The sequence below is a fragment of the Theobroma umbraticum genome, unplaced genomic scaffold (assembly GCF_002168275.2).
Source record: "Theobroma umbraticum cultivar Fairchild unplaced genomic scaffold, ASM216827v3 scaffold_204.0, whole genome shotgun sequence".
In the NCBI taxonomy this organism is placed as follows: Eukaryota; Viridiplantae; Streptophyta; class Magnoliopsida; order Malvales; family Malvaceae; genus Theobroma; species Theobroma umbraticum.
The window spans coordinates 6,467,175-6,483,608 of record NW_018397267.1 but is presented as its reverse complement, the minus strand read 5'-3'; the positions used below and the strand labels follow the sequence as shown (position 1 = coordinate 6,483,608).

General features: G+C 33.4%; 2 protein-coding genes across 2 annotated transcripts in view; both read right to left on the bottom strand.

Annotated features, from left to right (window-relative positions):
• LOC110423775 (putative leucine-rich repeat receptor-like protein kinase At2g19210) overlaps positions 1-10,298 on the bottom strand; it is an 11,416-nt gene extending 1,118 nt beyond the window's left edge. The window contains 12 exon segments of the mRNA XM_089784850.1: positions 1-122; positions 224-286; positions 419-545; positions 666-883; positions 1,528-1,688; positions 2,008-2,088; positions 2,227-2,298; positions 2,571-2,642; positions 2,804-2,939; positions 3,636-4,114; positions 7,089-7,632; positions 10,160-10,298. The exon segment at positions 1-122 is cut by the window's left edge and continues 68 nt beyond it. Coding sequence (XP_089640976.1) covers positions 1-122; positions 224-286; positions 419-545; positions 666-883; positions 1,528-1,688; positions 2,008-2,088; positions 2,227-2,298; positions 2,571-2,642; positions 2,804-2,939; positions 3,636-4,114; positions 7,089-7,632; positions 10,160-10,298 — 2,214 coding nt within the window.
• A 3,538-nt stretch (positions 10,299-13,836) lies between these two features.
• Positions 13,837-16,434, bottom strand: part of LOC110423778 (putative leucine-rich repeat receptor-like serine/threonine-protein kinase At2g19230) — a 7,447-nt gene continuing 4,849 nt past the window's right edge. Inside the window, exons 8-13 of the mRNA XM_021438139.2 lie at position 16,434; positions 15,571-15,788; positions 15,324-15,450; positions 15,127-15,189; positions 14,845-15,034; positions 13,837-14,431 (exon numbers count right to left, since the gene is read on the bottom strand). The exon at position 16,434 is cut by the window's right edge and continues 160 nt beyond it. Coding sequence (XP_021293814.2) covers positions 14,005-14,431; positions 14,845-15,034; positions 15,127-15,189; positions 15,324-15,450; positions 15,571-15,788; position 16,434 — 1,026 coding nt within the window. The 3' untranslated portion in view covers positions 13,837-14,004. The remainder of the gene's footprint in view (positions 14,432-14,844; positions 15,035-15,126; positions 15,190-15,323; positions 15,451-15,570; positions 15,789-16,433) is intronic.

Below are 16,434 nucleotides of genomic sequence, written 5' to 3'. Positions count from 1 at the left end.
AATTTTAGACAACCCAAAATCAGCTATCTTCGCTTGCATGCTTTCAGTCAATAAGATGTTGGCAGATTTCAAATCTCTATGAACTATGGGCGGCTTGCAACCATTATGTAGATACTCCAAACCTGCAACTCTAGAAAGTCATTACTTAAGATCTGTTTTAAGCGGAGGAAAGGAGTTTACAAATCAAATACATTAAAAAAAGTCATTGTCGAGGGTTCTGAACCATATGCAGCGTCTATCGCAATTTGAAGTCTTTCTTTCCATTTTAAAACATTTCTGTTTGTGTCTGCAAGCAAAACACATTAAAATTATCAAAGGGAATGGACAATAGGCTTGTAACTTTGCAGAAACAAGTACATAGATTAAAAACAATCGTTCATTTAAACCAAACAAATTTTAAAGATAATATTGTTCACACCTGATAAGTGCTGCCTCAAGTTTCCTTTTTCCATGTACTCATAAATCAGCGCCATCTTGCCATTCTCATCACAGTAACCAATGAGGGATACAAGATTTCTATGATGAACAATCATTAAAAGTTGTACCTGCAATTTTTTAGAATGGTGCTTCGTCATATCCGAATGAATATAGTGTCATAATCATATATCATATAATCATGCTAATGTCAACATCGGATAAAACTTTTAGCTGCATTAAAATCTAACCTCTGCTCGAAATTCTTTAAAACCTTGTTTTGATGATGGCGAGAGTAATTTGACCGCAACTGGAATTTCATCATTCAGAGTACCAAGATAGACTTTTCCAAATCCTCCCTCTCCAACGACAGTTGTGAAGTTACCAGTAATTTTAACGATCTCAGAGTAAGTAAAGGGTCGATTCTTTGATTTAAATGACCCTTCCTTGGATGACTTGATCAGAGGCTCTACAACAACAGTGAAGTTATCATTTGTATTATTCTTGTTGTATTAGAATAATATGCTTTTAGATAATTGTAGGGAAATTAGATGACCCAGACATGACCTTTAGTAATAAATGATTATACAATTCCCATGTGAATAGCAGGAGTTAGTAGTCCTGGTTTATTGGAGAAAATTTGTATGTACAAGAGATCTGCACTCATAGTCTCTAATTGAAATTCTCTTACAAAATACCTACCCAAAAGCCCTGCATATAGTGGTGGATAAGAAAGATGGATTCTTAGTCTTAATGAGAGGTGTTAGTAACTTTTATGGGTGTGTGTTCCTATCACTCCAATGCTAGAAAGCCTAAAACAACAAATTGCTAACAGCGTGTCCACACCATTTAAGCATGGGTGTCGACACCTGCTGGTTTAAAAATAAATGGCTTGAATTCAAACCACATACAACACACATGCAGTATGTCTACAGTTATCAGGTCCAGTATATGCTCTAAACTTAAGAAATAAACAGCATCTCAAGCGGCGACATTATCATGTAGTGATAATCTCGACACTGATAAACAGGGCCAGTTGAAAACCAGAGGAATTAATAAACTTGACTAATTTCAATGTAAAAACAAAAACTATACATGAAAGAAAGAAAGTACCTCGTTGTCTTCTCCTTCTAATTATGCAAACTACAACTAGGAAGCTCAAGAAGATGAGGACCAAAACAGATACAATGGATGCAACAACTGGAACAACAAACTTCTTCTTTTCTTTATCATGACATGGATCCATTAGGCATAGATCTGGATTTTTGGCCAAACTAGCATTAAACAGAACAGACAAATCTCAAAGGGCATCAATTGAAATGACAAATTATTGCATATAGAATCAAAATTCGTTTGGAAACTTGTAACATGATTGCAATCAGTTTAAAAATAACTATTGATTGTAAACCTGATATAATGATTTCTGTTAAAATATAGTTGACTAATTCATCCAAAAAAGATTTTATCATATTGTCAAAAGAAAAGCAGTCTCAAAGCAACACGGGAGTCAAAAGAAAAGGGAAATAAATTTTAAGTTACAGTAAGATGAGTGTGAATCGTTATAGCGTGTAAAGTCTATAGAAGATTACAAACCTCAAAACCAGTGATCCGTTATCAGACTTTTCCTTGAGAGATTGGGGTACTGATCCTGTAAGCTTGTTTCCAGATAAATTTCTACACAGAAAGTGATATAAATTTTTTGTTTTCATAGCTGAGTACTTCTACATTACGAATGTGCATTATAAACAATTCGGTAAACTTTTATATCAAAGATGAAAAGTTAGAATCATGAAATTAGTATGCGTAACTTACAGGACTTTCAGATTTGGAAGTTGTGCTAAATCTTCTGGCACTAGCCCCATTAATTCATTGTCTGATAAGTCACTGAAAACAAAAATTAATTGAGTAAACATTTTGAGTGAAAATTCCATTGTCATAAAAGAAATGAATACTCTTGTCTTGTCATAGACAGGGTTGCATATGCTCTAAAAACAGAATCTGCAGCTTTATAACTACTGTCTAGCAGCCGCCAAAAAGAGCTGCTCATTGAAGGATCATGCTGATACACCGCTGCAAAAGGCACTATTTGGACAACTATTTTCCAGGAGTCCATTCTTCTCTATAACAAACTTTAAAGCTAGAAGGTTAATACTCACAGGAACTCTATTGCCTGCAGATCAGAGAATGATAAAGAAATCGCCCCTGTTAATTTACTTGAACTCAGGTTCCTGCAAGTAATTTATCAATAAGGAGAATTATATCGCAGTGATCATAAATATATAATGTATTGCATTCTAATGCATGACTCCCACTAAGAATTTTTATTTTAAAAATGTTGTTGCAGTGGATGTCCAACACATCTTTGGATGACTTGAAACTGCACACTCACAGTGAGATGATCCTTGGAGTATCGTTGAACCTGCAGGTTAAACCACTCCAGGTATATTCTTTGGGGAGGCATGGATCTCCTTGCCAATCATCTTTGTTTATGTTGTATGTTTGCTTGATGGCCATGATAGCATCACCTAGATGGTTTATTTCGAAAGAAAATGATTGAGAATTGAATTTAGCGAACAGGTAGCAACCATATGAACTTATAAAAAAAAGTAGCAACCACATGAAAATAACAAAGAACCAACATTTCCAAATTTGCAGTTCTTTCTCGGATGTAAAATTAGTTTTTCTTTATCGAGGAATATTTGCAGGAACATTCTCGACTGACTAGCTGTTATCATGTTGTGATTTGTGGGTCATAGCAATTCAATACGGGTGTGTTAATAACTGATTTCCATGTCATAACACCTTTTCTCTGCATTTTTATTCTGGCAACACTACACTACTGCCCTCTAAACACCACATGGCATTCCCAAGGGGATACAGTGGGAGCAATGGGCTAAAACGGAAATAACTAAACACCCGCAAATCTTGGTCATGCCACACATGACACAACTACATAAGAAGCAGTGACTCAATCCGATTCAGACATCAGAAGCTCATAAAAGAACATGTGACCCTAACTCCAAATGCTTAACGTGGGTCCCTAGTCAATCCGTTCAATGATAGCTCTCTATTGGTGCAATGAACTTGTACCTTAGTAAAATTCATCATCTTCACCTCCTACTATAACAGCTAATTGCTATCGACCGTTGATATTGCTTCTTAGTTCCTGTTCCTTTCCTAACCCCAATAAATTAAATAAACAAAAACTAATGAAGAAGTACCGTCTGATGGGTCAGTTGGTGAATATTGAAGTGTAAGAACTCGGTAAAACTCCACGGCATTGAGTATGGGGGGAAGGTCGGATTCCTCTGTTGCATCAATCGTAAAGTTGATAACTCCTTGAACTGGAAAAATCTGGGAGCTTATTGATAATGGCGTTAAATACTCAAGAGTAATCAGTCCAATCTTGAAACCATTTAAAGTGATGATGAATTCTCTATGTCGACCTTGCCCTGCAGTCTCGACAATCTCAGCAAAGTGAAAGCAGACAAGATGGAGACTAGAGGGGAAACCAGATGAATCGTGAGAATAATATAGGGATCTGGAGCCATTGACTGGCTGGACAGCAGTTCTCAAGACCTCAACCGGTACTTTGTATAAATCATTACCGTGGCTATCGATATTCGATGAGGTTTTAATTGGAACAGAACTCGGAAATGGGCGAGCTACCCAGATGCGGTCATAACCATCATCCTTGTACCTATTGGGAGAGACATCTGGATGAGAAGAAATAATATAACGCAAACAGATAATTTTGACCCCACTAATTATATTTATAAGAGGAAAAATTAAACCAGCATGGATTATATACAACCTCTCATGAACAATTATATAATGGTAACTACTATTATTTTTCAGAATGTAAAATAAAAAATCCACAAAATAGTTAATGGCGGACTCAGAGGAATACATAAATTGAGCACAATATATAATTCACCAACAATGTTACAATTGGCCTGAGGTGAAGTGAAAAATGAGATGATGTTTCAGGGGAGAATGTGGGATGGGATTCAATGTCTAGATTTAGCTAGGACTAAAGTCGCATGGTGGGTGAAGGTTAAATGGCTCGAGACATGTGGGAGTTTCGAGGACATTGTTAGAAACCCTTCACTGTTCACCTAGCAACAAACAACCTAGAAAATGAGAGGAATTGCTACATGCACAACACTTTCGGCAGGAACATTAGTCAATGTAGACGGTGTTGTAAGAGGTTCGCTGCATCCTGCAAGGGTTAGTGGACTTTTGAAAGACTCAGATGGCGTAATTAAGGCGATGTTTCTAAGCCAGCGGGGGTCACAGATGCGATTAGTGCAGAGCTAATGACAATAAAGGAGGCACTGAAAATCTTTGTGAGTTCTAAATGAACAGGCTTGTATAGGATCAAAATTGAAAATGATTCTAGTAATGCAGTGATTTGGAGTGGAAATCCTAAAAAGTCTCCTTGAAGAATTCGAAGGATCATCTTTGGTATTGAAGGATTAAAATGGCAAATAGAGATTTAAGAGGCCAAAAAAGTGCCTAGAGCAACTAATGAAACAACAGATGAACTTGCTAAGGGGTAGTGGAGAGGAGTGAAGGATTTCTATGGGTGGTTGATTAGAGAGAAAGAATCATTGCTTTGGTTTTTGTGGGGAATAGGGGGTTTCTCATTTTTCCTATTTTGTTTTTGCTACTGTACTTTTAATGCTCTTTTTCTCCTGTTTAGAGTTTTGGCTTATAGGGTGAAGATCTCCGTTGGGATGGTAGCATGAAGGTGATGACTGTGTACGTGTGATCCTCAATTTTGGTAAGGGTTCTTTGTCTGGTCTTGGAAAATTAAAGAAGCTTGAAAAGAAAAAAAAAGAAGAAAGGAAAAAAGAAACAAAAGAGGAAGAAGAACAATGGAAACAAAAAATTAATTAAAAGAAAGAGAAAAAAAAATGAGAGACACTGAAAATGATATGTAATAAGGTGGTGTTCATTTTTGGGTTTTCAAGGTCATTTGAAATGGACTTGTGGTTATAATGTTTTTGTTCTTGTCCTTTTCAATGATTGGTCTCTCAAGTTTTTCAGGTGCTCGGGTCTGTTTGGGTCCTTGGGAGGGCTAATTTTTTGAAAGTCTTGGATTTTCCCTTCCTTGACTCTTGAGGTTTGGAGTTTATGTGGAAGGTTTTGTTGTGGTTCTCCTTCGACTTGCTATGGTCTTAAGGAATGATGGTGGGGAGAGGGAGGGTGGGGTTCATGAAAGAGCTTCTTCCCTACTCTTTGGGCATTTCCTTTTTTTTTTTTTTTGTTTCGTAGTGATGGAGTTGTTTCATTTGATAGGGGTTGTTTTTGGCACTTTTATGATTTTTGTGGTAAGTTGTGAGGATTTCTCTTCGATTAAGAATGTGTTATAGAAATATTCTTTGAAGATTTCCTTTGCGATTATGAGTCATGTGTCCTTTGTGTAGATATATTTTTATCTACACCTACTTTTACATTTAAAAGAAAAAAAGAGAGGAAAAAGGAATAAGGAAAGAAATGTAAAAACAAACCAAAAACAAAAAAAAAATCAATTTTATCATTATTGAGGTTTTTGGACTCCTTCGTTTTTGTTTGGTATGATGGAGGGGTTGGTTTTTCTTTCATGTGGTATTGTTGCATGAGAGGTTGTTTTAGATTTGGGATGTGTTGGCGGACTGTGTTCTTCGACTGGCCTGCCTTCTCCGTTCTGGATTCTGTTTAAGGTTATTAAGGGACAGGAGGAGAAGAATGGGGTGTAGCATGATGTTTTTGAAGGCTGGTTGTCGAATGGGGGTCTGCTCCTGGCTCTGTTTCAGTTGGGTTTTGATTTGTTGAGGGGAAGGGGAAGTTTAGTGGGAGGATTTGGTCTTGGAGATCATTGGAGGAGGGTGATGGCTATATTCTTTATGATGGTATGATGGCTCTTTGGTCTGCCTTTTCTGTGTGGTTTTGTTGTTTTTTTTCCTTGGGTGGGATTCTCTTGGATGGAGTGGAAAGGGGGTGTGTTTTAGGAGGCGGTGGGGGTTTCCGTTCTGTCTTCTGAAGTAGGTGGAGCAGGGTGGTTTGGTGCTGCTGGAGGTGATTAGCTTTGACGATACATTGCTAGGGAGCTTGTCAATGATTAGGGGAAGTGTGCTTTCTTTTTCTTGATGTTCTGCTCTGATGACCTTACCCTTGTTTGTTAATTTGGGCTTGGTGTGTTACTGGTGCGGAAGGGTGCTGGCATTTTGGCAATGTCTTTTGGTTCTTCTGTAGGCTCCGGGATTTTTTGCTCTGCTGGAAGCCTTTTTTTGGGTTTGAACTAGTTTTTTATGGTTAAGTTCTTTTTTGCATGTTTCCTTTAAGTAGTTTTTTGTTCTTGGTAGCTTCCAGCAAGTTTAGTATTGTCTCGAACTATTAGAATAGGATGACTGATGTTTTTCTGAAGGATCAAAGGTCATGCTTCTGACCCTATGTTGATCCATGCAGGCTTTAGGTTTTTTGTGTAATGATTTTTTTGTAGTTGTGCAGTAATCTTACCTATACCATGATTTATATGCCACTAAAATCTTTTGTTAATCAAACAAAAGACTTGATCTGGCACTAAGTGGGGATGGAGGGATAAAAAACTGCTTTTCAAAAAAAAAAAAAAAAAACAACAGCAACAACATTACAATTTATGAGAAGTGATAGCATAACACTAGCGTTACCTGAAAGAGTGATTACTAGAGACGCCGAGGTCAATAGCCCCGATAGAATGTAGTGCTCTAAAGTTGGTGGAATTATAAGCTGAGTTATTTGAAAGCCGTAATTCCAATGCCGAAATGAAAGGAATTCCAGAACCGGTGTTTGCAAGGCACACAAATTCAGTATCAGCTGTGAAGAAGTGAATAATTTCGTAGAAGAGCAGGGACGTTACTTTTGTCAATTTCACGGTGCTCCAGAAATTAACTCCCACATAGAGGTCGAACTCTGGTATTTCATTCTTTCCATCATAATTCCCATATAAAAAGGACGCTCTAATAAGGTAGCTGTTATTTCTGCCTTGCTCAGGTTTCAGAGTGTAACAGTTCTTTTTTCCATCCGGAAAACTTCTCAGGTTCCTGTACTCCTTCCAATATTCTGTAACGCTGACACTGGGTAATATGTCATGGGCTTCACCAGTTTTAATGAGATCTTTATCGGACTTGTAGAATATACCAGTTTCATGGTTAAGGTAGTCTTCCTCCACCCCGCAATCGATGCTTATGAAACCTTATCATCATTTAGTGCACATAAGCAATCAGTGTTTGGAGTTACCAAATTAATATTCGTGTATAGATAACATCCACAAATATCAAAAGACTTTGTTGTACATATATTTCAATCATAAATAATAGTATACTATCTTCTACATTTTTCCTTTTACGGTATTATAAATTAAATAGACCTATTAGAAATTTAATATTTGATAATAATATAAAAAAGTTCATACATATGAAAATTATACAAATAAATCTTGAAAATTATTCAAAGGAATCAATCTTAATAATTTACTTAAAATAATTAACTAGTATAATCATAAATAATTTAACAATGACAATAATTTCAATTTCTTAACAACAAACAAAAATGAACAATTATAATAGTGAAAATCTCAATGGTCAGTAATCCTTTAAAAAATATTAAGGACTATCAACAAACAATTCAATGAAAAAGCAATTCTCTAAAATTAATCACAAAAATTAAATACAAAATAAACAATTCAATTAGGAAGCAATATTCGAATAAAAAACTTAATTGTTCACAAAAATCTAAGCAAAGTAAAAAACACTACTAATTTGTAAGAGAACAATCAAGTAATACCTAAATAAGTAATAACTGACCTCAGGTGTTTAATCAAATTGCTTTCAACAAAAATGAGGTAAGACAGTAAATCCTAAATCAAAATCAAAGTAGAAATATTAAATAAAAAAAATTTTAAAGCTGAAAATATTAAAAATAAAATAAATAAATAAACCAATCTTAGCAATTATCATGACATGAAAATTGAGTTATTGACTAAAAGTTTTCTACACAAAAAATGCTAACAACCAAAAGAGTGTAAAAAAATTATTCTTTTATGTTTTTAAAGTATTTGGTAAAAAAGAAAAAAGAGCAAGTGATGGCTGTGAAATTTTGGAGAGGTAAGGTTTGAAAATAATTTCATTGCAATTGGTTTTATTATTATTTTTTTAGAAAATGCAATTGGTTTTATTTTAATTCTATTAAAATTAGTTGTTGACTAATTGTTGCGGGATACTTCACTAAACAAAAATTATTATAGGGATAAAATTATAAAATTTTAAAAAAATAAAAATATATTAAAAAAAATTTTAAAATTTTTATAGGGACAAAATTATAAAATGTCTAAAAAGTAAAGGCAAGTTATAAAAATTTAAAAATTATTGAAGGGACAAAATTATAAAATATTTAAAAAATAAAAATAAATTATAAAAATTTAAAAATTGTTGGAGGGGGTGGGAGCCCTTACTAGCCCGCCTCCCCTCTAACTTTGAGTTGTGGTTCAATCCTTATGATACCAAAAATTTCGTCTTAACTTTAAAATTTTCACATTAGCAAAAAATTTAAATTTTTGAGATATTTTTTATTATACATAGTATTATTAATATTACAAATTAGTAGGGATTGTTGGATAGTTTGTAACATTTAAAAGTCTCAAATTAGAAAATAATTATTCAATATGTTACTATTTAAGCTTGTTGTATCATAAAGAGTCATTGTCTGCAAATCCCCATAATAAACAACAATTCTTTAAAAAAAAAGTGTATTATAACACTCCTCAAGCTTTTCTTCTTTTTTCTTCTACTAATTTTTTAACCTAAAGAGTTGGATAGGTAATAGGTGCTAATAACATTTGTGGTGGGTCTACATTTCTAACTCAAAAGATATGTCTATTAAATTTAGGATAATTATACCTATAAATTGAAACCAATCTCATTTTTCATTGATACCAGATCAGTGATATGTGGCTCTTGCAAAAGGTTGCTGTAGAATAGTTGCCACCACTGTTAAATGTTATGGCATATACATTTAAGATATTGTGGGAAGACGGAGTTTGGTACTTTGGATGGTTGGAGTACTTGAATATTTATAATATTATAGTGAAAATAATTGTAAATTATATGAATAATATAAGACATTTTTAAAAATAAAAATTGTTGCAATGAGAATTTATTTTAATATTTAATTAATCGATTTTAAGTTCATACCTTTTGCAAGGAAATATAAAATTAATCACCAATTATCCATTAATGTCCATGGATGGAAAAAAAAATCCTCTTTGTTATGTTTCAGATGAAATCAAACAAATTAGGTGTTCAAATTAATGATTTGACAAAATTATAAAGTTAATGTGAATACTAAATCCACAATATTAATTATCAATCAAACTGATCATACATAGCTTATCTTAAAATCAATTAATCCTTCTGAAAAGAAAGTTGCAAATTGAAATCCACATTCCTAATAATATTCAAGAACAACAAGAAGGGAAATTAAGGAACTTGGTGGCTAGCTCTACTCCAAAATATTTTGCTAAAGAAGGTAAAGTCCGGTTCCTTTAATTAATGCAGTTCTGCTGCTAGAACATTGCCCAGTGTCGCATTAGACTTAGATTATATTAAAAGCAAGCTTGATCGATTAAACTTTATAAACATGAAGATTAATCCCTACGAAAACAAGAATACCTTGGTTGACAGCAAGTTAAATTAAGTTGAAGAAGATTTACACATGCACTTACCCGGATTATTTTGAGTAGCCAACTTTCGTCTTCCAACGTCTCGTTTAGTGGCCTCAATTAGTGTGGGAGTATCCCAAGAAGACGTAATCCCGAAAACCAAAATGAAGATTGGTAGTAGATTATTGAGCACAATAAACATTTTGTGTCTACCCACCATGCTCCTCTAATTTCCTTAAGAATTATGGTTAGAGTTGTTTAGATCCAGATGCTCAATTGCCAATTTATATATAGTTACGAGTAAAGATTATTTTGCCCTTAATACGACGACTTGTATGGCTTTTGGAGTAAGGAGAACGCCAAAGACTTTTCTTTCGGGTTATGGTTTTCTGGCAAATTCATAGACAACGGCGTTGTCATGCTTCATTTTGGTCTACCTCTCGTTGCTTAATTCTATGCCTTTAATTTCCTCAAAGACTTGTACTTCCAATCTTTCGAGATAAATGCCGCAGGCTAGAAAAGTTAAATCTACCCGAGAACTCTCAGCCAATGAGAAACTTGAACTTAAATTTGGGTTTTGACTGGAAAACTCGGCCAGAACTTGGCCATGCTTCTTTCTTCGTCTTGAAATTCAACCCGATCGCATACTAAGAAATAATAATTATAAACATAAGCTAATAATATTGTAACATTTATTTCTGTATATATATATATATATATAAATGTTATATATTTATTATATAGTAAAACTTTTATAAATTAATACTTGATAAATTAAAAACCTCGATTAAATAATATTTTTAATTAGTTCCAACTTGAGACAAATGTGATAAATTAATAATTAATTAAATTTATAAAATAATACATTTTAAAAAAACATATAAGTCTCACTTGATATATAAATTAATAATATCTTTATATGTCAAAATTATATATATACATAACTCAATTATAAGGATTTTGTAAATTGATAAATCTTAAATCTCATTTCTAACTTAGTGTATTAAAAATTTTAGTATAGTGTTCTTATATTGCAAGAAAAAATTTGGCATTGGTTGATAAATCTTTGACCTCTTGATTGTATTTAATATTATTGCTTGGCTCACTCGTAAGTTAGTTTTTCACACCTACTGTTTCAATTGCTTTTAGGTGTAATTTAGATTTTTTATGTTGTATTCACATAATGCTTTACGTATTTTATCCGTCATTGTTGATTTTTTTACACATTTGAGATGAGAAGCCATTGTGTTTAGTTTTACCGTTTGTAATATTATATGTTTTTTTATAGATATTTTTGTTTGACTCAATGTTCATAAAGTGAATTAATTAAGTATATATCCAATGTAATTTTGGTTTGTTATAAAAATAGACAGATTCATGACTTACATTCATGAACTTTTTTTTATTAAATAAATTATAATTCATAATTCGATAATTAGGTAATATTCGTGTAATCATAATACATATATTAAGTTCAATGTTTTGAAAAAACATTAAGAATATCTTGATAAATTAATTTTTTATTAATTAATATATAAATTAATAAATTATTAATTTATCAATTAAATAATATCTCCATTAATTAATAAATTTTTATGATCCAAAAGATATTAATTTATAGAAGTTTTACTATATTCTATTATACTTGTCTCTATTTCTATTTGATTTGAGACAATGCATGTTAAATACTTAAAAGCTTACTAAATTACAAATTAATTATATTGACTTCAACAACTTTACTAATTTATAACCTTAGCGTTTTCTTTCATTTGTCTTTTGGTTGCAATTTATAAAAATTATAATTAATGGGTATACAAGTAAAATTAACAATAAATGCATATCTATTAATTTGGTGTAATAGATAAATAAATTGAGTCATCGTCCTATTAAGAACTATAATCTAACTACTAAAACCTTATACTCTTTTTTATTTAAAGAACACTCCTTTTTTATATTTTCAATATAAGATGGTATCCCACATTTATTATTGTTGAAAATATCCAACAAAACTTGTAATTAGCTGTGAATTCCATTTGTAAATCGCCTGTCCTCTCTGGTTTTAACTTTCAAATTTATCCAACAATTCTTAAATCAGTAATTGTTATTCAACAGTGTAAAGGCTGTAGATTCGACATAGTAACATCGAGTCAACACGACACGGTATTGTTGACCCTTCCTTTTATGGTCGTAAGAAGATAGAGCACTAAAAATTAATATGCATATATACAACGACTTGATACAGAGATGACTTGCATTGACGATGTATATGGAGTACATCAAACGTTGAGACTTTTCTTTGACTCAAAATTGAGTTCTTCAGGACGACCCGAGAAGTAACTCCATCTCTACGGCAAGGTATTTGTTAGAAACGATTGTCGTCTGTCACATGGCAGAGATGATAAAAATTATCAAAACTCGTTTATGCTTCGTTTGATTTGATTTCGACACAGAACAAAGAGTATGAGAATTTGCCTGCTGATCTTGTAGGTTTTCTGCTAAAGGATAAATCTGGATGATATCTCTTCTCTTTGTTGAGTTGTTGTGGCTTTGTTCCTTGTAATTAATCATTTTTTTTTTTGAAAAAAAAAATGAACTGCATCACTTTTTCTCTTTTCCCCTTAATTTGCTCGCCGTCTGTTTCTGCTGTCCATGTCAATTGTTGTATACCAAGTTAGAAGGAAGCTACTATAAAGGGTTGCCAAGAACCCAGCTACCTACCGCGTAGTCAAATTTAGGCCACATTCATACATTAATTGAAGCAAGGCCATTTTATTCCAGACATGAGAAGGTCATTGAACAACAAGCAAGCACATTGAAAATGACAAAGAAATAGATTGAAAAAGGAGGCATCCTTTTCGGTAATTAGCTACTAATTGAGTCTTTGAAGCAACTAAAATTCAGTTATCTCAGGGTCTGGGAGATCCCATTTGGGAGTGTTGAGATCCAATAGAAGAGGCGCAACAGCTACAACAGTGGCCTGGTGGTGGATCCGTGCAACATACACAAGCAGGACATATAGGTTGCTTCCGAATTGGAGCAGCAACATTTATGCACATCAAGATTAAAATAAAAACTCTAAACAAATTGCTCGCAATGGGTCAGGAATTAATATAAAATCTAGTGGTTTACAGGTTTAACTGAATGATCAATTAATCGAACTGCATCACAGGGTGACAAGGGAGATAAAACTAGAGCAAAAATAACAAAGGTTAGCAGAAAAGACCTCTGGCACTCCCCTGCCATTGCCAATAAGTTTATAATGTATCAGATTTGATGATCTAAATTAGAGGTAGTAAGTGAAGCATATTTATAGAGTTCTTAAAGTCTAAGATGGATATGAACATCTGCAACTTGTACCCTTATTTCATATATTCTGTTAATTTATTGCAATTTTCCACTCAATATTTTGGTTTCACCCAATATTCAAACTTGACTCTTTCTTTCTTTGATTTTTTTTCCTCTAAATTTCCAGGAGTCAGAAATTCCCATTTTTTCCATACACATTATTCGCCTAATTTGCAAAATTTTGGTTTCAGCAAAGGTGACAAGAAACCAAGGACCTTTCAAGTTTTGGTTTTACTTTCTTTGATATTATATTATGATTACTAATTTAGTTGGTTTTAAGTTTTTATTTAAAGTTGATAAACTATTGGAATGTTATCTATTTGCTTTTTTTTTAATAATAGGGGAAATAGATACTAATCAAAAATGAAAAGCCAAAACAATTACATCAACTTAAGTCATAATATGCTTATTTTGTCTATAAATAATCTAAAAGTAATAATAGAAAGAGGAACATCAAAAATATGTAAACTTAGAGAGTGCACCATGATTCGTTACCATCCTATCGGTACATTTGTTGACTTTACAATCAACGTGAGTAATAGAGTAATTCTAGTGTTTGATAGTTATCTGGGGGTAGGAACCATATCTGAATCCACGTTCAAAACGGACATTTCGGGTAAGTTGCCTGATGTTGTCATGTTGCCCTGCATTCTTTGAGTTCCCCCGAGAGCCATTTCTATAGCCATGCATTCCTTCAGTTCTGTTAATACAAGACTCATGTCGCGCCTTTGGATTGAAGCTGGTTGTGCACATGACATGGCTATGTCCACCACTTTCCAGGCAGCATTGACATCGAATTCACCTTGCAACCTAGGATCAATAATGCTTCGAATGTCGCCGTTTTCCACTATTGGACTCAGCCATTGAAGTATGTGAATGCCGCAGTCAGGGATCCTTATTATTGCAGGCTGCCCTGTGATTAGCTCAAATAGAATAATCCCAAAGCTGTAAACATCACTTTTCTTGTTTAGGTTCCCTGAACATTGAAATCTACATGGAAAAACACAAATGGTTTCTGTCAATAGGAGTTTTGTAAAAATTAGATGAATGAAACAAGCATAAAAGTCTTTTTGTGTTACTTTTATCAATTCTTTCAATATCGTTTTTGCTTGTCCAATGATGCTGAGAAGTTAAATTATTAGGGATTATTTGGATGAGCCTAGTCCCAGAGCCCGTAGAGAATGGAAGATCAGATGACGCATCCCAAGCCTAACACTTGGGATTCGAAAGTTAACATGATACAATCTATGAGGCTAAGATAACATTTAGCCAACAGGAAATGGTACTAGGTTTAGATAGCAATTATGTGAGAATTCTCATCAAGATTTAGGCAGCAGATCAGTTATAATTAAAGATTTAAGAAATTAAACAAATTCAAATTTCATCAAGTTTTAGACTATTACTCAGGATCAAGATATCCAGGTGTGCCAGCAGGGCAAGTTGATATGTGAGACTGATTTTCTGTTATGAAAATTTTAGACAACCCAAAATCAGCTATCTTGGCTTGCTTGCTTTCAGTCAATAAGATGTTGGCAGATTTCAAATCTCTATGGACTATGGGCGGCTTGCAACCATTATGTAGATACTCCAATCCTGTAACTCTAGAAAGTCATTAGTTAAGATCTGTTTTAAGGGGAGAAAAGGAATTTACAAATCAAATACATTAAAAAAAGTCATTGTCGAACCATATGCAGCATCTATAGCAATTTGAAGTCTTTCTTTCCATTTTAAAACATTTCTGTTTTTGTCTGCAAGCAAAAAACACATCAAAATTATCAAAGGGAATGGACAATAGGGTTGCAACTTTGCAGAAACAAGTACATAGATTAAACACAATTGCTCATTTAAAACAAACAAATTTTAAAGATAATATTGTTCATACCTGATAAGTGCTGTCTCAAGTTTCCATTTGCCATGTACTCATAAATCAGCGCCATCTTGCCATTCTCATCACAGTAACCAATAAGAGATACAAGATTTCTATGATGAACAATCATTAAAAGTTGTACCTGCAATATTTTAAAATGGTGCTTCATTATATCCAAATGAATTTATTGTCATAATTATGTATCGTATAATGATGCTAATTTCAACATAGGATAAAACTTTTGGCTGCATTAAAATCTGACCTCTGCTCGAAATTCTTTAAATCCTTGCTTTGATGATGGCGAGAGTAATTTGACCGCAACTGGAGTTTCATCATTGAGAGTACCAAGGTAAACTTTTCCAAATCCTCCCTCGCCAATGACAGTTGTGAAGTTACCAGTAATTTTAACGATCTGAGAGTAAGTGAAGGGTCGATTCTTTGATTTAAATGACCCTTCCTTGGATGACTTGATCAGAGGCTCTACAACAACAGTGAAGTTATCATTTGTATTATTCTTGTTGTATTAGAAGAAAGTGTTTTTAGATAATTGTAGGGAAATTGGATGGCCCAGAGATGACCTTTAGTAATAAAGAATTATACAATTCCTATGTGAATAGGAAAAGTTAGTAGTCCTGGTTTATTGGAGAAAATTTGTATTTACAAGAGATCTGCACTCATAGTCTCTAATTGAAATTCTCTTACAAAATACCTAACCAAAAGCCCTTCATATAATGGTGGATAAGAAAGATGGATTTCTAGTCTTAATGAGAGGTGTTAGTAAATTTTATGGTGTGTGTTCCTACCACTCCAAGGCCAGAAAGCCTAAAACAACAAATTGCTAACAGTGTGTCCACACCATTTAAGCGTGGGTGTCGACGTCTGCTGGTTTAAAAATAAATGGCTTGAATTCAAACCACATACAACACACATGAAGTATGTCTACAGTTATCAGGTCCAGTATATGCTCTAAACCTTACAAATAAACAGCATCTTGAGCAGTGACGTTATCATGCAGTGATAATCTCGACACTGATAAACAAGGCCAGTCTTGAAAACCAGAGGAATTAATAAACTTGACTAATTTCGATGCAAAAACAAAAAGTATACATGAAAGAAAGAAAGTACC